The following is a 25,910-nucleotide window of genomic DNA, read 5'->3' on the forward strand; positions in this document are numbered from 1 at the left end:
GTTACCTTAACAATTTTTATAGTGGGGATCATCCCCTGAGAGAGGGAACTCTCTTAGAGACCTGTTCCTGAAATGATAGAAGAGGTACACAAATCAAAGAAGTCAATATATCTTACTATTTCTTTATTAACAATAGAATACAAGTTTAGACTTTGCCAGTCAACAGAATACATGTCGCCATATTGAAACAGGACTTACGACCTGCTAAGCCGCGCACATATAAGCAAATAGCACTACGTACAGTTCTACCGGAATAATGAAATTAGCAAATAGTTCATTTTCTATGTTATTGACAATGAAAATAAATATACAGGGTGTTCCAGAAAGAAAATTAAAAGTGCAAAATGGAAAATCCTAAAAACAACAATTGAAGCAAAATTTTCACGGACCCAAAAGAAAACTAATATACAGGGTGTACCAGAAAGAAAATCCCAAGTTCAAAACAATGAACATTCAAAACTCACAAATAAAGACAATCTTCTACGTGTGGTTAGGAAAACTAATATACAGGGTGTTACAAAAAGAAAATTTTCGAGACTACAAAGATAATCAATATTCACATCATGACACGGGAAATTTATATGGAAACAACATTATTTTAATATAAATTAAAAGATTTCACATGAAAATGATCGGGAAATTAAGCAAAAAGGTGCTAGAAAAGAAAACAATTACATTTTAATATATTGTAAATATATATTTATTAATTAATTAAACCGACGGGTAAAATATCATCATAAATTGATAGAATATCCGGTGGAAACATCTAAATCAACAGACGGCAAGCGACGGCGCGTGGCATTACTGTCTTAAAAATACGATAAAATAACTAAGTAATTCTTTGTAAATATTAAGATATACGGAGACTACGAAAACGAAGAACTATTCACCGTACAAGATTTTATTATGTCAACAAGGGACTTCTTAATTTAATGATGCTAACAAGTGCAATTCGATTAAAAACGTTCACGTGTTCAGCGAAAGGTTGACCGAGCCGACGGGCGACGGCAAACTGAGCGCGATCGACCACATGAATATTGTCATTTTAATAATCTACAGATTATTTTTAAAACCGTCATGGTAATAATTAAATCATGCATGTTATTTTCGGAAACGGGACTAATAATTCTGATAGGAATGGAACAACGTGTTTGTAATTAGCAAGATAATACAAGCAAAATTAATATCACTCAAATGGAATAATCAACTTAAGTTACACCGCCTTAAGTTTCCGTGAAAAAAATTTATTACACACGTACCTTTGCATTGATGAGGAAATTCTATATCCTGTAATATATTCGAACTAACCAAAAACTCGCGTAGGAATAAACAAACACATATTTCTTAGTTAAGAAGACTCTAACCGCGACAAATCATTAAACAAAACAGCCGCACATGCCCGTCCCGAATATTTTGCTGATGGCCGAAAGAGAATACTACGTCGATTAATCCAATTAAAACCCTCAAAACGCGTGGCGATTATAGGACACGACTGCGGACCACGCGGTGTAACGACTGCGGACCACGCGGTGTAACGACTGCCGTGTACACCGCGTGTAGCTAGGTTCAAGGCAGGTACGCAGCGATAACACGCGTCAGTTTAACAAAAAAGTTGTTTATACACAAACGTACTGATAAACACGTAGTTGAGAATACTAAACTAAAATTTCACAATATTGAAATAGCACATATACACGAAATCTACTGTTACTTTCAATATTTATCATTAAAACTACAATTACTAGCGCAACGAGTACAAGTGCGTATACACACAACTATCATTATAACTCGCGTTACGGAATTTTCTCGCAATAAATTTCTATACAGGGAAATTGAGAATTAAATTCCGCATCTGGGAAAATTAATTCCGAACTAAGTTTGAGACCGCGTTCGCGTGTTATAATAAAAACTACAATTACTAGCGCAACGAGTACAAGTGCGTATACACACAACTATCGATATAACTCGCGTTACGGAATTTTCTCGCATAAATACTATACAGGGAAATGAATTTAAATTCCGCATCTAGGAAAATTATTCCGAACTAAGTTTGAACACCGCGTTCGCGAGTTATACTAAAAAACTACAATTTCTAGCGCAACGAGTACAAGTGCGTATACACACAACTATCATTATAACTCGCGTTACGGAATTTTCTCGCAATAAAATATTAATACAGGGAAATAAAAATTAAATTCCGCATCTGGGAAAATTATTCCGAACTTAGTTTGACACCGCGTTCGCGTGTTATACGCTAAAAACTACAATTCCTAGCGCAACGAGTGAGTACAAGTGCGTATAAACGCAACTTTCATTATAACTCGCGTTACGGAATTTTCACGCTATAAATTTCGAAACAGGAGATACAGAATTAAATTCCGCATCTGGGAAAATTTATTGCGAACTAAGTGTAAGACCGCGTTCGCGTGTTATAATAAAAACTACAATTCCTAGCGCAACGAGTGCTACGGTGCGCATACACACAACTTTCAATATAACTCGCGTTATGGAATTTTCTCGCAATAAATTTTGATACAGGGAAATGCAGAATTAAATTCTGCATCTGGGAAAATTATTCCGAACTTATTTTGAGACCGCGTTCGCGTGTTACAATAAAAAACTACAATTCCTAGCGCAACGAGTGCAACTACGTGCGCACACACACAACTATCAATATAACTCGCGTTATGGAATTTTCTCGCGATAAATTTCAATACAGGCGGATACAAAGAATTAAATTCTGCATCTAGGAAAATTATTCCGAACTTGTTGTGAAACCGCGTTGGTAAAAAGCCACCACGTGTTTATAATCTACAAAATTGATATCCCTCAAATTGAATAATCAATTTAAGTTAAACTGCCTTAACTTTTCGCAAAAAATTTTAAGTATTCACCTACCTGTGCATTGATGACATTTTCTATTCTGTAATATATCATATCAAGTGAAAACTCACGAAGCGATTAACGGACACTTATTTCGCAATAAATTTCGATACAGGAAATAAAGAATTAAATTCCGCATCTGGGAAAATTATTCCGAACTAAGTTTAAGACCGCGTTCGCGAGTTATATCAAAAAAACTACAATTCCTAGCGCAACGAGTGCAAGTACAAGTGCGTATACACACAACTATCATTATAACTCGCGTTACGGAATTTTCTCGCAATAAATTTTGATACAGGAAATGAAGAATTAAATTCTGCATCTTGAAAAATTATTCCGCACTAATTTTGAGACCGCGTTCGCAGGTTATAGCAAGAAAACTACAATTCCTAGCGCAACAAGTACAAATGCGTATACACACAACTATCATTATAACTCGCGTTACGGAATTTTCTCGCAATAAATTTTAATACAGGAAAATACAGAATTAAATTCTGCATCTGGGAAAATTATTCTGAACTTATTGTGATACCGCGTTCGCGTGTTATTCTAAAAAAACTATAATTCCTAGCGCAACGAGTACTACGGCGCACACACACAACTTTCAATATAGCTCGCGTTACGGAATTTTGCCGCAATAAATTTTAATATAAGGAAATACAGAACTAAAGTCTGCATCTGGGAAAATTATTCCGAACTTATTGTGACATCGTGTTCGTGTGTTATACTAAAAAAACTACAATTTCTAGCGCATCGAGTACTACCGCGCACACACTCATCTTTCAATATAGTTCGCATTACGGAATACGGTGCTCTGAACACGAGTCACTTCTACCGCTACCCTCATACGGTGCCCTGATTCCTAGCGCAACGAGTATTACGGCGCACACATACAACTTTCAACATAACTTGCGTTACGGAATTTTCTTGCATTAAATTACAGAACAGAGAGAAACAGAATTAAATTCTGCATCTGGGAAAATTATTCCGAACTAATTGTGATTCCACGTTCGCGTGTTATTCCAAAAAAAACTACAATTCCTAGCGCAACGAGCATTACAGCGCACACAATAAAATGTAAATTAAAAATGTAAAATTAAAAAGAAAAGGTAGGAAAGCCAGAGTGATAGATAAATAAAACATCAATATGAATTTTATTGCGATCCTAAAATTTTCTTTACGACGGGTTCTTCAGATACGCCACAAGCCAGACCAAATGTGTCGGCCGACGGCAAGCCATGTACACACACGGGAAGAAATTTAAATTGTCTATTAAAACACGTCTCCGCGAATGAAGCATTATGACATCAAAAGAAAATGCAAGCTAAGAAAAATGCACGCTATTAAATCGATGATTGACATGGAAAAAGCAAAGTCTGCAGCGAAACCGAAGACGCATTCGACGGCACGCGTCAATTTTGAGTTATTACGGTACTCACGTTACATGTGATTTAAGACAAAAATGTAATTAATTATGATTTAATAAAGTTTATAAACTTACCAGTGTGTCGGATAAGAAAGTACTGAAACAAACTAAAGCACGTGTGTGAGAATTCGCACTATGATGCTCACTTCTTTAAATCCGTTCCGTCGCATAATGAATATGCACTATTTTAACCGACATTATTCCCGCGATATCCTGTCAAAGACAGACGTTAATTACACTAACTCAAAACTATTCATAGGATACATATTCCTATTTTAAATTCTCAGCATCAAAGTAATCCAATAGCCGACGGACCACTAACGCATAGATGAAGTACAAGTTGTATTATCATTTTACCAGGAACTCATCTTTCGCAAAACACTATACACGTCTATTGTTATTAAGTGCCGATATTTATGCCGATTTTTAATTAATAAATAATAACAGTAGTTAATGTTTTGTAGTTTATGTAATCGAAATGTATAAAAGGAAGATGCCGACCGGCGTGTAGGTAAGAACAAACTGAAATGGTCGAACGTTCGTAGCGTGAACGCAACATTGCGCGCCTTTATCGCGATAAAAAAGTTGTTTATACACAAACCCCGATAAGTGCGTAGAATTGAAATCAAAACATTTCTGATGTGCCCGAAAATAAAATATAATATAATGTTTCACATCAGTTATAAATTTCGACGCAACTTTACAAAGAGGATAAAAACTATTGCTCCAATGGATCCCGAGATACAGCCAAATTTCCCTCGCGTGTTTCAAAAATTCATGAAAATCGTGAAAGATTGCTATGATTATCATGTTTTTTGTGTCACAACCCGTATTTGGGGGTGACAAGTTTCCGATTACTTTTACTTACATGGTAGCTCTTGTATTTCCTAATTGAGGACTAACAAGTTCTAGACCAAATTTGAGTTCAGTAAGTCTGACGTTCGATACACCTATTACCAATATCACTTTTTAGTACTTTTAGTGGCGTCTTTTTCACCTTTTACTATTGGAAATATAATTATTTTCTATTTTTCTCTGATAGAGAAATTTCCAGTCTTTTATAATCAGCAAAATGTTGGTTACTATCTCTTTTAGTTTAAGAGATATTAATTATCGAAAATCATCGATAAAAATTATCAAGTACCCCCCTTTAGCAATTTTTTCTTAAGAATAAAAATTTCATCTCTTAGATTTCCGTTTTAACTGTCCTATCTTATAGAAAATAGTCCGTAGATTAAGATGCTGCGATCGGATCTTAATTATCTCTTTTCGTTTACGAGATATTCGCGATTGAATAAAAAGGGCAAAAATTGAAAAATGTCACTTTTTAGCACTTTCAGTGGAGTTTTTTGACCTTTTACTGTTGGAAATATAATTATTTTATATTTTTATCTGATAAAGAATTTTCCAGTCTTTCATAATCAGCAAAATGTTGGTTGCTATCTCTTTTAGTTTAAGAGATATTAATGATCTAAATCGCCGATAAAAATTATCAAGCACACCACCACCCCACCCCTTGGCTACTCTTTCGTAATCTAAATAGTAGAACGCAGTATACGAAAAGCTGTAGTTAGTGTATTGTTAATTTCTAATTCTGAGATAAAATACCCCGAATAACACTAACAAGACACCCGATTTATATCTGCGCTAGCCTGTCGGAGATTATTCTAATTATTTACTTACCAGTCGTCTTCCATACATCTACGGCAAGAACTGTAACAAAATAACACTATGTAAAACATTTTGCACGACACTTCGATACTGCATATCAAGTACCGTCAGGTAAAAACTTGTATTAAAACATGGTTTATCTATATTGAATGATATGTTTTACTTACAAGGTAACATGTTCGCACAACCCAGGCTTTGTAATCCACGACATCCAAGAGCCGACAGAGAATAACTTCCCGTTTACTAATATTACACATTTGTTATTATTACATGGCGTTGATTCGTAATCAAATATAACTCGATTTGCCGGATTAATTGCTATCGGAACATGGCAACTCGCGAAAAAACTACACACATGTTTCACCGTCGACAAGTCATTTGCAACTGCGCGAATGTAAGGCACTTAAGTTTCATGTAGCGTGTGAATTCCGATAGCACACCGGCTCAAGGACGTAAACCAACAAACAGATAATAGATAAAAATAATACCTGCTGCACCAATTCGCGCGATAGATTATTGATAGATTCTTTGATATTTACCAACTAGCATTTGTTTCAGGTACACAATAGTTTGCCACGGGCAGTATACAAATAAAAATTTAAGATTTAACCATTTTATTGCAGCAGATTGCAGAAAACGTAACTAAACAAAAAAATAGACACTTTTATGATTCATGCTGTCAAAGATAAATTTCAAGTGATCGCAGAAACAAAATTATTATGATATATAAAAATTTATTAATACAAAAAAGTACTCATAAGATTATATAACTCACTATATAAACTACATGTAACATTGCTTCATATTTTGTTATTTTTTCATGTTTTTGTTTCTATCATCTTATTTGTAAACATTTATCGTTTTCGGATTATTCGCTACGTTTCTTTATAAATAATTGTTCATGTTCTATCATCCATATGCACTACAAGTTTTCTCATCTCGTAATTATAATAATTAATTATTAGTAGTCGTAATAATGTAGTAATAAGGCATTGTAAATATTTCGTATCAACTAGCATTAACTAGTTCGCTGCTCGTATTAAATACTTTCAATAAGGCATACAATATTTTTGTTGGGAGGATGGATAGATAGGGCTGGGCGTGTGTTAAGGGGTTGGTGCATCATCTTATTTAGTAATACGCAAAGAATACGCGTCTCGCTGGAGTGCTGTGGCTTGTATTTTAGGCCTGGCCGTTTGTCACCGGTCCAGCAGGAAGCTCAGCGTTTCCATTCATCTTCGGGAAGTCATTGGTCATCGGCTTAGTGGGCGTTGTCGCCGGGCTAATGATTTGATACACTTCACCAGTGACTGGGTTTCTCTCTAAAAACAGAAAAATATTTATTTTCAAAATGCACAAATGTTTTATAATCAATTCTACCTGAGTGAACTTTCGGTGAGCGATTAGCTTTGTTCTCCCATGTTTGGACGCCATTGCCAGTGACTGGATTACGATTTTTTACATCTAAACAAAAATAAATACATACTTTTAGAGATTTCACTGGTTGTTAAAACGTGGAGATATTATTACCGTGCTTAGTAAGAGATGCACGCCTTGGTGTAGCGACTTGAATTCCAGATTCGCCAAATAAACGATTGAAGGAGTCAGAACCACGACGTCTTGGAGTACTGGCTCCATCTACAACGGTGCGTCCATTGGTTTGTTTTCCACTTGAGGGTGGTGTAGCCAAGACGCTGTGGATTTCGGTCGGTGGGTTGCGAACCCTACAAAAAAAAAAAGAAAATAATCTTTAATTTACTATATTTAACGGTTTGAAACAGTCAACTGTGACATTATAAATTCAACGATCCTAACTAACTTTAACACCTTGCATTTTAACCAAAAATGTATGCAACACGTTAACTACCGTCTGCTCTATGTTGTAATTAGTGCGCTCGTAATTGTAAATCGTAATTATTCTACTTGAGCACGAAGAAACATTACTTAATGCATCTTGTACTCTGTACGTTGTAGTTATAATTATGATGCAATCCGTTTTGACCGGTCTTCAACTAACCACCGTTCCGCATTCGTCAGCATCAGACCTGTGCTTAGTTACTACGTACATAGCATACGTACATTGATTCATATTGAGAAGAAATATCGCGCACGTGAAGCACGTACGACACGTATTCACTGATACGTGTAGCCCCGCTGCTCGCGTTTACTCAAAGTGCTTGCGCTTTTTATGGCATATCATACGAGCTTGATTACCCACCAACAGGCTGACTCCAACAGGAGAGAAAAAAAAACTAAGACGAAGATCTCGAAAATTACCGAGTGCTGGACGCAGTCGCGCTTTGCTATGAGAAATTAGACCGGCGTAACGACGATAATTTTTGTAATTGCTTATTAACGATTAATGCATTGAAGCACTCGTGGAATGAATGCATGAGACGCGAGGAGCGAAGAAAACAAGTGAAGCGCCAACTTTTAATCAACAAGCTTCCAAGACTCTGCTGCGCGTAATGAATGCAGATGGTAAATTAATTTCCGTGTAGCTGTATTATACACTGTACTACTACAATCTTGCATTTATCCATTGAGTTTTTGTTTTTGTTAATTAACGTTCGCGTCTACGCTTTACGACCAGTTATTAACGTTGCAGATATAAGAAAATCATATCATATTTTGTTCTTATATGGCAACTGTGCAATCATATTTTTAGTGGTGCCATCTTACAGGCATGTCCGTAATATTGTTTCTGATATTATCGAAGAAGCAAAAAGCTGGTAGTCGTGTTATGTTTCTGGCTTCGAATGGAATTAGTTATTTATTCATGAATTCACGTTGGCGCAACTCCTCACCTTAACACTGATCTAGACATACTACAGACGTATTTCAGTTTAAATTGTGCCTTGTTACCTTGTTACCTCGCATGTCTAGTACTCCAACAATGTCTGCTAGGTATGCGTAGATAACTGGTATTTAAATATTCATTCAAAGTAAATTTTCTTTTCAATCAAGATTCAATACTGCTCAAAGCAGATGTCGAATTCATTGGACTTAATTTACATATGTAGTTCTTCGAGGTCTTGAATTCTAAATTGTTGCATATCTTTGGCAATCAAACAGTATACTCGTACATTGGAAAATCAGTTTTATGATTTGGTTCGAAATAGTAGGAGAGCGCTCTTTGCCAGCACACCGTACCCCCTCCCCTTTTTGTAGATCTCATACGAAAATACAGTATACCTGCGGCAATTAGTCAATAAAAAAATCAATCAATCAATTTCCATCAAAACTTATTTCATTTTGATGTATCTGTTTGTGTTTGTTGAACACGACGTCGATGAATCGATGTTGCCTGACAAACAGATCACAAAAATAGAAAGTAAATAATTTAGTTGATGAATTCAGTACAAACTGAAGGTCAAGTTCGTATTCTAAGTTAAATATTGACCGAAGACAGGGAAAAAAAATTCAATTGCAGCAATTACCACAGATAAACAGTCAAATATCAGTCACTTTTACTACGAGTCGGCAAAAAGCACTGACAATTTTCGGTTATGTATTTCTCTACTGTATGTAGTTTAAATAAATTCCATGACATTGTGACAAGTTACACATATTCTTTCGTCAGTGGCAATTGTCGGCATCAAGAATCCAGAAATCCGTAATAACAGTACAGCGGCATTGCCGGTCGTCGGAAAAGTTAGATGTACATTCTCTTCTATTCTCTGCTATTTCGAAGAATGATGCAACATTCCGTGTGCTCGCTGCGCGCATCGTGTGCATTCGAGGTAATTTCTTTTCGGCGCGTTAGCTATGTCAGTTAATTACAAAGTTTCCATGTAAAAACAAGTAACATTGCTTTTCTTTTAAGAAGCACTCTGCGCTGTGAGTGCTTCTTACTTTATTTTTAAAGTCGTCACTACCAGTAGTTAACAGTAGGCGATAAGTTTATGTTGTATCTACAAGTTCATTAGTTCATGTCATTATGCATAGATTAGGTTATGTATAGAATGCATTGTGATTTATTCATTATTGCCAAATCTTTTTCAACACATCTTTTGATCGTTATTGAAACGCAGCAAGCAATCTTAATAATTTATGCCTTACAAAGTTTCGAAATAATAATTCACAATTAGTTCTCTTTCATTTTCGTTTGTTCCATCAACTTTGATTTCTATCGTCCGCTTTCGAACGTAACAAACGTTTTATCATTATCTCCAATTCTGTGTTGTCTTAGATTTAGATTTAGGAGCAATAAGAGCAATCAAACCGCACCTTGTTCGTGAAAATAATTCCTATAATAATCTTGTATGCTATGCAATAAAGGCAGGAAGGATTGAAGATCAGCTACATTCTACCAAACCCTAATAATGATGCGTTGTTGTAAATATTTGCTGGTGGATCGGAGTTAGATCATCTTTGATGATATTTTTAGTTTTATGATTGTACCTGGATTGTAACTGTAGAAACATGGCTAGCAATAATTGTAAATTGTTAGCTTCGAGCTGGTGCGCGCCCTGACCAAGCCTAACCTCAAATCTGAACAGCTCCAACCTCAAAAAATCGATTGCGTTTAATGTTAGATGTTTCGAAGTACGATTTCGATTGACGTTAGAATTACGATGAGTACAATTGTGGTGTGGCTTATTATTTTGTAGCTTTCTGTGATTTCATGATTTCAATCGTGCCCAGCCGCACACAGCGCACGTAATTGTAATTAAGTTGGATTCGTTGGTAGAATTGTACGAAATTAGCAACGCTTGTGGATGAAGGCGTAGGAATGGGTGTAGGTACGGCTCGGGCGTGAAAGTTCATTCTCTTGCTCGTCTTCTCTTCCTGGTACAAATGCAACAAACTAATTTCTCGATGTTGGGCGATTCTTTTTCAAGCTCCGATCGTTAGCGAATCGCTTCCAGGTGTCCGTTTATTCCCGGTCTGAATGCATTTCAGTTTATCGCTGTAACGACCGCGACGAGAAATCAGAAATATTTCATACGCCTCCGCACAAGTGGAATTACACCGGCGTTTGGACATTAAAGGCGAAACACGTAAAATTGAAAATAGAAATTCGCATCGCAATCAATACAGTTTCACATTTTCTCTTATTTTTCTCGAATCAATCTCAAAATCGACATGTGTGCGGACATTTAAAGGTTATAGTTAATTGGGTTGCCTAACCGGAAATAACCAAAATAACCAATTCAATTGTTCGCTGTCATTTTGCTTATTATAATTGACTGGATTCAATTAAATTTACATCGATTACATAAATCTTTCGATGTGTATTGTTTACGTCGCGTGCGCTGCAAGTTTATGGAAGTAGTAATGATTTCTTGACAAAATCAATTTGTCATCATTACGCCTTACGTTGCAACAATGTTTATTATGTTGTTACAAGCGGTCGACAATGACGATTGTGATTATTGTTATTATTTAAAATGTCTATTATTAAGAATATCATTACGAAGCATTATTAGATCAAAATATTACACGGAACGCTATTGTGATTCGCGGATCTCATTTAACATTTATTAGGTTTGTTTTGTCGATCGATTAATGATTAAATGGCGCACCCAGAATAAAAACATCTCGTTTTGATTGGAACATAACATATCTTACAAGTCTGACAATCCTAGTTAATAAGATTGAGAATAAAAACATATTAAAAATCCAAACTAATTTGTTTGTTGTATCAATCAAAAAAACTATTTGATTAAAGTTGTGGTAGAGGCATAATATTGTGATTGTATTCTTTGGCTGTGACCACAATTACTGAGTTATTTCAACAGGATACGCGTTTCCTTCACGACGTTTTTTCTTCGTTTTCTTGGAAATCACCAATTTGGAATTCGTGTAGCGCGTAAGCGCGTTGATGTCTTTTTGTTTTCCGCAATTTTATGCTTGTCATTACACTGCATTGATTTTACTTTCCGCTCATTACTGGACTTCTTTTTAAAGGAAACATCTCAGCGATTTTTCATGTAATGATTTTTAATTACCGCATTCGCAAGCTTCGTGATAATTGAAATCACGGTGTCACTGTTGAGTAATAGTATCGGTGGACTCGTTGAAGTGAAACAATCCGTTCCAGTTGTTCGAGTAATGTCGATGCGTCGATTAAATTTGCCAATAATCGTATACAAAAGGAAGGAAATTGCACTGCGGGTAATTTAAAACAATGAACGCGCAAAGTTACGCTCGATTTACGTTTATTCTGACATGTAGCAAATTTAAAAACTCGCACAAAGAAAAATTATTTATTTCAATGTGAAGGAAAATATTTCATTCTTTATTTAAAAGCAAGTAATAAAGTCTGGCGTGTCGTGCATTATGTAAATCATTGAGGTTTGTATTTACGGCGTACTTGTACATTGAACTTGATTTGAATGAAACATTCGCCTCGAAAGCTCGCCACTGACGTGAGGTTTTTAGGCACGGTTCCACCCGCGACACGTTGCATTCGTAATTTCGTACGCACATTCAAACAAATGAATGGACGTTATAAATATTGTAGTCAAGTAAATTCCACGCTAATGTGGTTTTAATGAGGCGGATGCTGCTTCGTTTCGGCTCTTTGTCACAACACACCCACGAGTCGTAAAAAAATCAGAAGCGCATTGCGCATATGTATGCACAATAAAAAAACACTAAGAATAATTCCAGGAATAACATGAAAGTGTAAGTTTATTTTACACTTTGTTTTAAAATGGCATAATTTATAGGTGTCGTAGGTTACTGTTATCGATATTTTAATAATGAATGATTTACGAGCTGTTATTACACAGTTGGTTGCCTATATTACAATATACAATATGTTCTTGGTGAAATGAGCGTGAAAATTGCAATTCTCCAATTTTGTTTTTGATGGTTTGCGATTGCAACTTTTCTCGCTGTTTTCTAGCTGTGCAACAAAGTTGATTTCCATTTTTATTAGCAGCGCACCCTGGCGTTCAGCAGCCAGCTAGGTCGTTGACTTCGACACCTATTTTATTTACTTTTGATTGATTACTTCGCTACTTGCTCGACCATGCCCGTTCGTAACGACAGAAAGATTTCGCCGTTTCATTTAGTGCCTTTTTCGCACATTTACGTTTTTCTCCTAAACCTTTAGCCAATCAATCATAACGGTGCTCAACTTTTTATTTGTTTCTTGTTTTCTGTTCAGATTCACAAGAAAAACTAAAAATAGCACAAGTTTTTAAATAAGTGACATTTTTAGCCCTATAGACTGATAAATATAGATTAATCCTATCGATCACGTAAATTATGACATTAATATATGCACTGAACCCGAAATTTCGACAACATTAACATTTACGCTTCATCGCTGGCTTTTTCCTGCGAAGCATGAGGAAGGGAAATGAGTATAATTAATTCGGCACGCATTCGATTAGTCTCTGGTTTCGAAAAGTCGCTAGCGAAGAGCTGACCTAAATATTTAAATGTATGCGAATGGCGAGAATGCACGAAACGCAAAAAGGCAACGAAGGTAGAAGTACAAGGAAAGTACATACGAAAGGTACGATCTTCGCATACTTTCCCTGATTTATATGCCACGCATAAATTAAACGAATACTTTTTGCATGGATTCGCACGCAGTAAAGTACCAATGATACTGTAGTGTGAAACGGCGAATTCTCACACCACTAACCTTACTTTTTATAAATTATTCAATTACACATAATAATGCGCCTCTAAAAACATTGTTTGCTTTATAAATGTAATCCTTTTTCTTCCATGTCCAATTTTTATTCTTATTATTATTATTATTATTTGTGTCTTGTCTGAAGTTTTTAGTCTGAGGTCCGATCGTAAGTACATTCCGGCCGTCATTGTGCATGCACGTGTGTCCCGTTTAATTCGCCACACGCTCGCCTCGAACTCTTTCTTCATACGTGTGCATATTTTACGTTGTTCCATGCGCTGTTTAACTTACACTCGCGTTACGATCTTGCGACAGACAGTGCGAGGACTTTAACGAGATGATAAGATAAATAGCGGCTGTGCTGCTCAATTTTTACGTTCGACGTTTATTTATTCTTAATTCTTAATCGTACATCACAATTCGCATCGCAATAAAGTGCAATAAAAGCAGTTTGAATGCTGTGTGTGTGTTTGATGTTAACTTCGTCCGGTCGAAAACCCACACACGTTAAGATATAAATCTTCTTTTCTCCTCTTTCCGGATCTTTTTTTTAACTTGTTCAAGTCAGTCGGGATTATATTGACTTAATTAAGTTTATTTATAGTGCGTCAGTAAAGATCGTGTGTTTCAAAAGAGATACAAAGCAATGTTATAGATCAATTATACTTTTTCGTTTGCGGTACAATGCTTAACATACGCGTTTGCGAACTTGAATTTCCATATTGAATCTAAGTGCAAAATTGAATTCACGCCGCGTCTTATCTGATGTGCTCAGTCGCCGCGAAAACGCATAACTGATTATCCTAATCGCCAACCTCGTGGCGCGCATACGTATCAGTTACACATCGGACATCATCAAAGAGATGATTGTTTTCGAAGCGGTGCGCTTCGCTTTACGGCATGCGTCCAATGGAATGAAGTCATACGTGCCGCGCGATGCCTAAATTGAATTCAAATTGAAATTGTCTCGAAGCACATGAACAATGTTACAGTATGCGCATTGAGGAAATAAAATCGTAATTTACGAATCTGCGCCGTGGTCATAAAATATGTAATTTGTCTCTTTCGAGGCAGGCAATTTGGAGAATTTCATTGAACACACAAACAGACCATGCAGGCTGCGACGACGCGTGGAATTTTGTCTTGTTCACATTGTAATTATTGTTTGTTCTTCCGCCGCTGTATTTCATTGTTCTCCACTGAGCACGTTAAGGTACGGTACATATGGTTTAAAAATTCCGTTGAATTCGTTGGCTACACTATTAAAGTTTAATTAAGCCGATTTTATTATCATGCCACGTATATGTTATGTCGCGCAAATTGGTGTTTTCAAATTGTTTTTCTTCGAGCAATAAACTTTGTTACTATAACTTAGATCAAAAGTATTTTTTTAATAAAAACAAATAAAGTTGCATAACTTGAATGTTTTGTTTCGTTGCCTAAACTCAAATACACGTGATTTGGCATTTGAATAAACATTCGGTATACTTTATTACAAGTTACAAGTATATTAATATTACAATTTTATTGTAAACATGCAATATTTGCGTTTGCGGTTGTGCCGGTCGGAAAATACAGGTGAACGACTCGACACGGGAATATCGAAATAACTCCACGGTGAAACCGCCACGTACCACTATTGTACCGCGATTCAAATTTAATTTTTCTGTTCTGCTCCTTTATAATGTCATAATGCAAAATCTAAACGTACTTTTAATTAAAACCGTTCCGAAGAGACACTTCAAATGTTATAACAAATTTACAGATATTGTAAAGCACTACTAGCTACTTAAATCAGGCTTGTTTTCGCGTGTTTGTAAGTAAACAAAATTACGGAACGATTTGTTTTGGCTAATGGTTACACCAAGCGTATGTAGCGAGTTTCCATCACGACATGGATGTGTACGGCGCCTGCATTCGCGTCGTCGGTGTCGGAAAACAATGAGTATGCGAATAATGCACGTTCGATGCACTCTCACCAGCGTACGACCGAAAAGTTCGCGCCGTTCGCGTGTCGCGCATAATAATGCGAAACGCATGGGCCAAACACCACGATGATGCTATGTGATCGACGCGCGCCAGGCGTGCATTCATTCGCGATCGTGACGTTAATTCTTTTAGCTTCGTGCCATTAGTACCAACTAGCGAGTTGCAATCGTGTCGAATGATTGGAAATGCAATGCGCTTCGGTGTGAATGCGATTGTTTTCCGTTGTATGGGTGTGTGATGATGGTCGGAAGGTGCATGAAAGTGCATGCGCCTACATTTGCGTACTGGCAATGAAGTATGTTTGATGTTTCGCTAATTTCTTTACATACTTCTAACATGCAAACATACAAATTGCGACGGTGTTCCGTGCATTCAAAGTGCGTTACCATACAAGTAACTTTTATGTCGATAGAAGACAATTGTTGAATTTTTAATCAAGAAAAAAACAAAAGAAATTTAATGTCTATATACAAAAACAAAGTTGTGTTAGTTATAACATTAATAACTCAAGAACGGTTCAACAAATTTTGATTATCTAAGATTTTTTGGATTTGTTTCCACCTCAAATAGCAGAATAACGAATAAAATATCAGAAATTATTATTTAAAGAGTTTTAAATAAAATATTGCCATAAAATTGCACCCTAGATGGCGTTAAAGTGCATTATTAGCATGGCTTATGTTTTTTTAGAAAATGGAGCAAAAAAGTAAAATTTAATTACATTTTTACAATGAAAAAGTTGAAATTACTATTTGAAAATGATTACCATACTAAAACGCAGCCTATAATTAAATCAGTCACTGACTTGTCGACAAGTTTCGACGCCTTTGATGAAATCAGGAATTTATAATCCAATCTAGATGTTAGGCGTCTCATGGTCTTGTAATAAGCGCATTATGCAAATTGTTGATTCGTATGGTTGACTCACAGCACCGTAACTGTACAGTCTGCCAGCTCGCGTAATAATCTCATAATGAGTTAATTGAAATGATCGGTGAGTTTCCTGCGTTTCCTTCAAACTGTAAACCGCAATAAACGATAACAATAAACAATCATACTAGTAGCTGCGTACTGATTTGAACTTCATTACCATGTAAATTTACATATATTAATCGCAATTATTTTATTTCTGCAAGCATTTAATGCGAATAAGATGAACTTTTGTTCAATTATAATTCTAATTATAAGAAAACAGTTAATAGTTGCATAATTTCCCATCACATTATTGTTGAGTTGAGTTGAGGTCGTAGTGTTTTGTTACGGTTAATATTTATTACTCATTAATTGTTTAATTCGTTCTGACGGTGTGGCAAATGTGTTTATATTGAGATTTCAATTTAATTTGAGTTTTTTTCCGGCTTCATGTTTAATTAAGACGATAATTTATTGCGGTTGCTTCAACGTGCTCTACTGTCGAGTTGAATCACACTCAGCAATAATAAAAATTAATTAATACAAATAAACCAGTAGCAGAGCTTGAAACGGCATTAAATTCCATTCCATTATGCTGAATAACAGTTTCATGAAGTATTTAGCATCGAGATTGTTTGAAACGTTAAGAAAACGTTTCGATATTTAGACATACTAGTTAGAAAAGTAAAGTATTTTAATTGAATTAAGGTGATAATTCAATTACAGACGAGTTTTAAGGTTAGGTTTGTTTAGCAGCCTGCAACTTCCCTTCTTTGATGTTGGCTGAGTGCGTTGACTTCATCGACTTCCCATATTCAATTTCATTGATGTTTCCTTCTACGCTTTGCTTTTATATTGCTCTGCTTTTATCGATTTCACAAATTTATACCAACAGTCTAGACGTCGTGTCTCATCATGACAATCATCAATTAGTTCCACTTGTTTTTACGACAGATAAAATTGCAAATTAAAAGAATTGCTGTTACAGAAACAAAAACTGCAGAAAGTTAAAGTTTCCGGGACTGTTACACATCAGCAACGCGCAAAAAGCATAGCAATATAAAAAAAACTTTCTTTTTTACACGTTTTTTGATGTTTTTATAAATTTAAATGCAGTTATAAAAAGGAAGGAAGTTCACATCTTGAGAAAAGAAAAAACTGGTCCTACGGACGCAGTAGTCAGTCAGTAATAAAACATCAAGTGAAACAAGACCCCTCAGACATGTCTCCATCAGACGTGAACAAGTGCACTACTCCTTCGTCGATCCGATTCATAAAACACTCTATAAGAAGACGTAGACTACGTGCGATTAACATGCAGACGACTAGTAAAAGCCAGGTATTTAAGTGAGTATGTCACCGGAACTTCAAGTTGAAAATATTCATGTTCATGTCCAACATGCACCTATTAACAGTTAATGACCACGATGAAGACGAGTCACGCACTTGAATTTACGTATTCCAAGTTAATAATTAATAATATTTTACAGACATGAGATGTACTAACATTTTGATACAAAAATAAAACGTTTACTTTCGTTTTTATATGATGCAATTGTTGGTAGAAACTGTTTCGTCATTTTGACATACTTGTAATGCAATACTATTATGTCTAGAGGTATTGTTAGTGGTCACTTGCATTTCTACGACTTTCCGTTTTTACGAAGCAGGAAAAAAAGAAAACAAACTTATTGGAGATCATGTAAAATAGATATCGGAATACTTGGCGTAGGTATACTGCAGTGTGCAGTTAATGGACATTCATTATGTTCGAGTTTTATTCGTGCGCGTTTCCATCGTATTGTATTAGGTATCGGGGGAAACCTTTCGTTTTCCGGTCGGCGGTATTGTTGTGTGCGGAAAGGAAGTCGCCTTGCCTTTTCCGCTCGCCCTGCGGACTTTTTTTTATGATTTCGGGTTCGACAACTGCATTTTACTACACGACGTCTATACTTTGGGGGCTTGTGTTAAAGTTGGATTTAATTTCCTCCTGCACGACTCGTGCATTACACTAATTAGAAATGCTTTGTTATTATGCCTTTTTTGTATAAACAGATCATATACGTAAGTCGTTTAGCAATTTTAATACGTTTTAAGAAATGAAAAAGGTGAGTGAAGCTAGAGGTGCTTTGTCTGAATGGTCAGTGTACTAGATAATAGCGTCACTGTGGACGTGACACAAAAGGGTGCAACAACCCTCCGGTCGCTCCCTGTTATATCTGCTGCGGTAATAACAGACGTCGTTAGGAGCGCAGCCCTGCAAGTGTTGTAAAAGGAATAATCAATAACTGCAGGAGCAGCATTAAAAAGCAAAAAAATATGGAAAAAAACTAACAAGCCAAACAAAATAAATGCAAACATAACCTGCTTGAGTACCAACATAACCTCAACTTTAATGGATAATAAAACTCACGAAAGTCTCATTAAAGTCTTAGAAAATTTAAAAAAAAAAATGAGTTTTTGCTTTTTTAAACTCAAATTTTAGTTTTTCCAGACTTAAATCCTCCTAATCCTCTAAATAAATATAACCTTATCTATGAAGTTACACGAGCCACACCAATGATCAACGTAGGTGTACCATAATACTCTGATTCATTCTAATGCTGAGTTACATGCACAATATTTACAGCTTGCGATACACGTAATACAAGTCATGAATGAAATAATAATCGTAATACAAACGGAGAATGCACCACACGGAACGAAAGGGCCAGCCTAGCTTAAAGGTAAAAACTTGAACATATATAAAATATGATCAAAACCATCTATTTAGAAACGTCGAGATAACTGTACCTGTAATAATATGGCACACGTTGCTTTCTGGTATGTATTTCGAGTATTGGAATAATATAATAGCTGGGGATATTAAATTACACATTACATATTACACATGTAAATATTGAAGAAACGCGGTAGATAAATAGATAGGTAACGAGCGTGCGTGAGGCGCACCCTTCGAAAGGCTATTAAAGGTTCATTAGTAAAAGCGTAGGTTGGAGCTGCATGCCCTCAAAAATTTATAATGAAATGTAATGCGTTTTGTTGCGTTTTTGTGGTTGAAAAGTGAATATATAAATTCAGCTACACCTAAAACACTCCTTGTTTTATTTTGTAAAACTTGTTAATATTTTTTAACCTGTTGGTCATGTTCTTCATGTATTCATTTCAATTTTCCGCTCTGATTGAGTGCTCCGTTAATCGCCTCCATTGGCCGGCTCCTGATTAAAATGCTCTGATTACAATCAGTAATTAGTCTCGACTTTGACGGCGCTCTGTTTCGCCAATTTCGCGATTTACGATTCGCACACGTAAAAGTGACTTCCGCGCGGGCCTTTTAATTAATATCGAAATAAAATCACAGAATGTGCACTACATGCGCGGTCAAACGCGGGCGATTAAAAATAGCGAATTTATGCGCGCCAATTAGCTAACAGTAATTAAATTATTATTACTTTAAGCGTGCGCGCGCGCGCGGTAAGCGCATAAATTCAAATCGCGCTTTTGCACATTGCGCACGATTTAAACGGTGAAAATGGACGAGGCGCGACTGGCGAGAACATGTAATCAACGTGTAATATTTTTCAGTGTTTCAGTACTTACTTCTTCGGGTTGTTGGGCAATTTTACGGCTTCCTGTCTTTGCAATTTGCTACGCTATTTATATAAATTAATATTATTCCAAAGCGCCAAACCATTATTTATAATTACGTATAAGTAAATATAAAACTGATTGTTCTGCCATTGCGCATGCGCAGCATTAGTCACGATAACAATATAAAGTTCTATTTATAAACCTGCTGTCTATTATTTACTAAACTCTTGAAAATCTTGATAACATTCATGTCAGCAAATGTGCGATTTTAAGTTGCAAACTGGTTCATAATTGTTTGTTCACACGACATCAAGTAAATCGTATTTTCCGAAGCGTTTTGTTTAATTATTCCTAGTCATGGATGACACAACAAAGTTCGACTGCGAAAACTTTGCTCCAACTTAATTTTAGTTTCAAATATTATCAGGTTAATTAGTTGTGTGTGAATTCTTAAAACAAATATACATTTTTAAGTTATAACACTTTTAGCATACGTGAGAAAAACGCCTTAATATTGATTAACGCCCCAAAGTACTTTGCATGGTATATTTAATTAGTTACGTTGGTCATTCACAATAAAATAGAATCATTGTGCGGCTTTATACCGCCAGTAACATGAATTTAATTTCACGGATTTTATAAGTTGAAATTTTATTAACCTTCAATTTTATTGTGTTTAATTTTTATGTTCCGTCCCATTTGTGTTTTACTTTTTTTGTAAATAGGTTATTTTACTAGCACGCCATCTGTAAATGAAAAGATGATGGTAAATTGGTTTTATGCAAAAAATTAACGAAGACAGCATCTGTCGTGACAAAAAATCTTTTCTAGTAAACCGAAGAATAAAGAAGAAAGCTTCCAACAAGTCACCGTTGGAAGTCAAAACGCGGACATTATTTTATCTTCGATTTCCAATTAAATTTATTATTATAATTGGCTCTACGAAATAACTTACAAATATAGAATATAATTGACCGGCCGCATACCTCACGGAAACCAAAAAACCATAAACGCACATCTCCATTGATTGGAGATTTTTAATGCGAATTAAACGCATTTTGCAACCGACACACTTTTTCCACGTCTTGCTATAGAATTAATTCAATAGGCAATTGGAATTGTCGCTGTAATCTATCCGCACGCATGCCACTCAACAGATCAAGTAGTATTCATCCTAGTTTTCAATTCTTTAGAACTCATTACGAGTATATCACATCACGTGTTAATAATGCATTCACAAAAAGATTCCTCAAACAGAAGTCGACGATAAATTAGTGAATAGCTGAACGGAACTGGGAATTCAATACACTCGATTTGAATAAGCATGTAAATATTAAATGAGAAATGATGTGGTTGTGGTACACATTTGGTAAAATATGTGCGGCCTGAATTTTATGCAAATTTATGCGTCCACTATGAATAATGAACGCCGGGCATCGACTTGCTTCTGTTCGCGTTTATTTCGATTCTTTTCCGTCGTAAAAATATGAAAAACGATGCGTATTTGAATCGACACATAAATAACCTCTACGTTACCCGAATTGTTGGCTTTAATTAAGTTTGATTTTTATTGCCCGCTTAATATACGTGATAAACGTGAATTGTGCTTGATTTATTCATCTTTCTCTTCTTGGACTCTTGGAGAGCAATAATGAAGGTAAATATTTTGTATAAATAATACAGTAAATCTTGTTTTTTGGGTTAAAAGCGTTATAAAAGATTTTTCGAAAAAAGTTGGCAATATTTACGCTGTTACAACAAATAAAACGTTGTAAAGTAAATGGTAGATTTCAGCGAATACCGGAACGTTCCAGGAAAAACGATTAAAACGAGATTTCGCTGGTACAGCGAAAACTTCTTGAGACACTGAGTCACTAATCGCTTTCTCATCTCTCATCTCAGCTTCACATCATCACGAAGCCTTGAAATCGCGAGGGGTACATCTTAAAACACGTCCCAACTTAAACAAACCCATTGAAAGCAACCCAGAATACAAACAAAACATTCATCCTTTTCAATTGTCAAGTTTTATCTTTTTTATTCATTAAATCTCTTTTATTTAAAAATGAACAGTGGACGCATTAAAAATATGTTTTAAATTTATATTTATTTACAGTTGGGACTGGTCAATGGCCGAAAAACGAATTGAAAATGCATTAGGTATGCTCGCGTTGAATTGTTATTGTTATCGAATGCATTTAAATGCCAAAACGTAATAAAATTCATACAGTTATGTGCCGATGTATGGCACACCGGAAATTTTGGTCGTTTCAGCGCTACGCCGGAAATCAACCAATTATCAAATTCAATAACGCACTCACAAACTTGCATTTACCGCAAAACCTACTTATATACTTAACAGTAACTAGTTAAAAGAGTATCACACATAAAAAACCCATTATAATTAAGTGATTCACTAAATTAATTAATTTTAAGACCTGTCTCCGGCTTCAACTGATTGAAAAGATTTCTGATCAGTTTTTTTTATAATCTGTATCAATAAACAAGTGTTATAAACATGAGTTTTAAATATTTTTCCTTTAAAATTTGAGTTTCTTATGAAGATAGGAAGTTGACCAGGTTTTCAGTGCATTGAAATGCATTTAAAGATAGATTTTATAACCCAAGACGCCAGCTTGTCTACTCGTAACATCATTTCCCCAGAGACTGGATATTTAGCTGTGCCAAGAATCAGTTATTCGTTTCCTCACAGTTTACACCAGATAAGTCTAAGCTAAACTAACTGCAACGTGCGCATTTGTCGTTCAAACAACACATAAACATAGGTGTATTACACTAACTTCAACTTCAACAAGTAAGGTAAAGTAAGTTAACGTTTGGTTTATATCATAATTAAAGTTCTGTTAGGTCTGCGCTTAGTGTTTAAAGCCAATGTTGACGTTACGAATTGAAGTTATCAACAAAAATTCTAGAACACCAAGAAAGCACGCAGCTTTCCTAAGAAAAGCCAGTGGTGGAACGTCGTGAAGGCATGTGCATTAGCATTATCGACTCAACAACATTCTACAAAGCACGCCGAAACGAAAAACAAGCGCACGTAGCTCAAAAGACTCCAAAAAACACACGAAACGTGGTAATTTTCGTTATCAGCGCGCAGCGCAATGAATGTTAACTAAATTTTTAAGTGTGGCGATGTTAATTTTAGCCTGTATAGTCAATGAACAACGCTTACTAATTCCATCAAATTTTCGAAATAGCATCACATGCTATCAGTGAATGCGTAATTGCTTTCAAACTATTTATGCATTTGTGAAAGCACTTACATTATTCACCTAAAATTAGACACAGCTATAAACTTTTAAAACTTTTTTAAAGGTTTTAGTCAATTACAAGTGGTAATAATTTAGAATAATGTGATTTGAGGTTAAAATCTCCATTTTTTGTATTACGTTATTATAAAATAATTTTATAGTTGACCAATTTTGAGTTCAATGAATTTTTAGATTTATTTTTAAATTCAATACATTGCGGTGCCGGTTGAACGATTTGGCGTGATATTAAACGGGAATAAAAGTAATAATGGAGTGCGACATGCCGTGCACGTTCATTCTATAATAATTTACTTAAATGATAGCCGTTTCGATTGAATCATTCATTTCTCATCCGCTCGAATAACTTCCATTTGTCCGAATATAGAAAACAATCGAGCACGTCCGTTTCGGACACAAAATAAAAAAAAATCAACAGCTGACGCGTCAATAACAAGAATCAATAAAAAATAAATATTTTAATCCAATAATAATTTTAGCTGAAGTTTAATGAACTTCGCTATAAATTAATCAATATTCAAGAGAAAAAAATTACCTCTTTTTGCTGTAGCCAACCTTGTCGAGCTCAATGTGTCTGTAGGCAGCGTAGGTGGCCATTATCTCCAATTAAAAGGAAATTGCGGACGGCACACGGACGAAAAAAAGCAAACGATGAAAAACTGCGCGCGGTGATAGGAAGAACGTTTCGCACGTGTGAGTGTGGTGAACGACCGGAAGTGACGGTGCTTGCAGCGAGAGCGCGACTGCGACTGAACTCGCGATGCGGCTTCGCGGCCGCTTTTATAACCGGCGCCGTGTTGCGGTTGTGGCAGCACATACATGCCGTACACTTTATGACGTGTTTGGTGTTTTACCAGTGCCTTTACGTCGATTTATACAATAACACGCTTTCCAACAAGCGAATCAATTCAACACTATAAAAATGGCTACTGGTGTCATTCTCCTATGATATTAAAACATAGGTGGCGCTGCTGTGCAACAGCTTTTTAAGTGAACACATAATAAAATGATAAAAATGTAAACGAAAGTTGAATTTCTTGTCTTTAATGATCAATTTTAAGCGCAATAAAGACATAAATTGTAAACGGAAAATTGCTTTGCATCTTACGCTTGCAACAACGTATGCAGTTGCATTTTATTAGTGAAAATATTAATTGCAGTCGAGAGAAAATGCAGTGTTTATCTAAGACCTGCCTACTGAAACCAAAGAGGAATATTGCAATCATGCCTGATCATTATCATTAATATTGACTTCATCGGATTTAATTACATTGCATTAAAAGCGAATGATTTTACTATAAAGACTAAAATTGCAGATGCAAATCCTTCGAATTCAAATGATATTGTTAATACTAATAAATACGATGTTGTGAACTTGTGGATTTTCATTTAACTGTTACTTGGAAGATGAAACAATAGAATAAATTTCCTTCCTGTAGAATTATATAACATTTTACTTATAAAAAGTGTTTTGTGAACTAAAAAAAATTTAAATATAAAGTTGCGTTGAAGCGGTACGGATTAATGATGGAAAAGAATTGTTGTGACATTCTATATGTGCGCATATGTTGCGTTGAACGATAACAATATCATACGTCCTGCGATTATCTGCTCGCCAAGGCTCCCAGCGAGAGTGCCCATGACGATATGATGAGGAAGTTTTCTATTCTGGAGGATTTTCCCATGCGAGCTGTTATTAATAGCATAAAGAGCGACGCACACATAATGCAACAAAACGAAACGCATCATTTTGCTACGTTTTGTTGCATTCGCTGCGAGTGTGACGCGTATTCTGTCGTTAATACTAAATACCTATGCATAACTTGTTAGATTTTAGTGGATTTCGTCTTAAATGGGAAATTCCTTATGTGAACTCAATCATTACGAAGAGTGAGGATATTTTATGCAAGTTTATTGCTTTATAAGTGAATAAAATGTATGCAAATCAAAAACCTGGCCATGGACGGGTTTGATACCATTTAAAAATTACGCCTGTGTCTGATTTGATTAAATAAATTTTCCGCTTTCTTTTTTTGTTCTTTTTATTTGCTTTCTCTGTTTCTTCAAAATTTCTTTGTCAAGTTTATCATAATGTCTAATTTTAAATCATATCTTTGTTACGCAGTTTAAAAAATGTTGTTGTTTTAGAACGACAAAAATCTATTACACAATTGTTTGTTATTTGTCTTGTTCAGGTTATCAGTAGCAAATTACTATCGAGATTAACGTTAATATTCTATTCTCTATTGTTTATACCGAATGGGAAAATAAATAATGACTGGAAGTATGCTTCGGGCATGGTCGCATGGAGTTTAGTAATTATCAATCGTTGTAATTTTGTTATTAGCAATTAGTCGGTCGCGGAGTTATTTTTTAATTTGATTATGCAATGTTTCAGTAAACGTCAAAAGTAAAATCTTAAAAATCTTTGGAAAATACGGTTTTAAAAATGTTTATAAAGTCATTTGTCTAAAAAAACTTAACTTTTTAAGCACAGTTTGTAAGCCACTGCTTAAAATTTCAATTATGTTACGATTACAACAATCTA

General features: G+C 35.4%; 1 protein-coding gene and 1 long non-coding RNA gene across 2 annotated transcripts; both read right to left on the reverse strand.

The window, feature by feature from the left end:
* Positions 1-4,383: 4,383 nt before the first annotated feature.
* On the reverse strand, positions 4,384-6,348 carry LOC135802000 (uncharacterized). The gene is made up of 3 exons (XR_010550494.1): positions 6,148-6,348; positions 5,993-6,022; positions 4,384-4,416 (listed from the first exon to the last, which is right to left on the reverse strand). It is a non-coding gene; the product is annotated as an uncharacterized lncRNA (long non-coding RNA).
* A 346-nt stretch (positions 6,349-6,694) lies between these two features.
* On the reverse strand, positions 6,695-24,120 carry LOC135801997 (uncharacterized). The gene is made up of 4 exons (XM_065315540.1): positions 23,898-24,120; positions 7,511-7,704; positions 7,361-7,444; positions 6,695-7,302 (listed from the first exon to the last, which is right to left on the reverse strand). The coding sequence occupies exons 1-4, from the start codon at positions 23,957-23,959 to the stop codon at positions 7,163-7,165; spliced, it is 480 nt and encodes a 159-aa protein (XP_065171612.1). The 5' UTR covers positions 23,960-24,120; the 3' UTR covers positions 6,695-7,162.
* Between the last annotated feature and the right edge of the window lie 1,790 nt (positions 24,121-25,910).

Source organism: Atheta coriaria, unplaced genomic scaffold (genome assembly GCF_025399875.1).
Source record: "Atheta coriaria isolate IRGN ID8LTWV9N9 unplaced genomic scaffold, Caltech_Dcor_3.1 hic_scaffold_14_pilon, whole genome shotgun sequence".
Taxonomy (NCBI): Eukaryota; Metazoa; Arthropoda; class Insecta; order Coleoptera; family Staphylinidae; genus Dalotia; species Dalotia coriaria.

Coding starts and splice junctions, on each gene's coding strand:
- LOC135801997 (XM_065315540.1), bottom strand. CDS start 23,959: ATGGCCACCTACGCTGCCTACAGACACATTGAGCTCGACAAGGTTGGC. Junction 7,705..23,897: donor GTTGGCTACAGCAAAAAGAG/GTAATTTTTTTC, acceptor TTTTTTTTGTAG/GGTTCGCAACCCACCGACCG. Junction 7,303..7,360: donor CTCACCGAAAGTTCACTCAG/GTAGAATTGATT, acceptor TTCTGTTTTTAG/AGAGAAACCCAGTCACTGGT.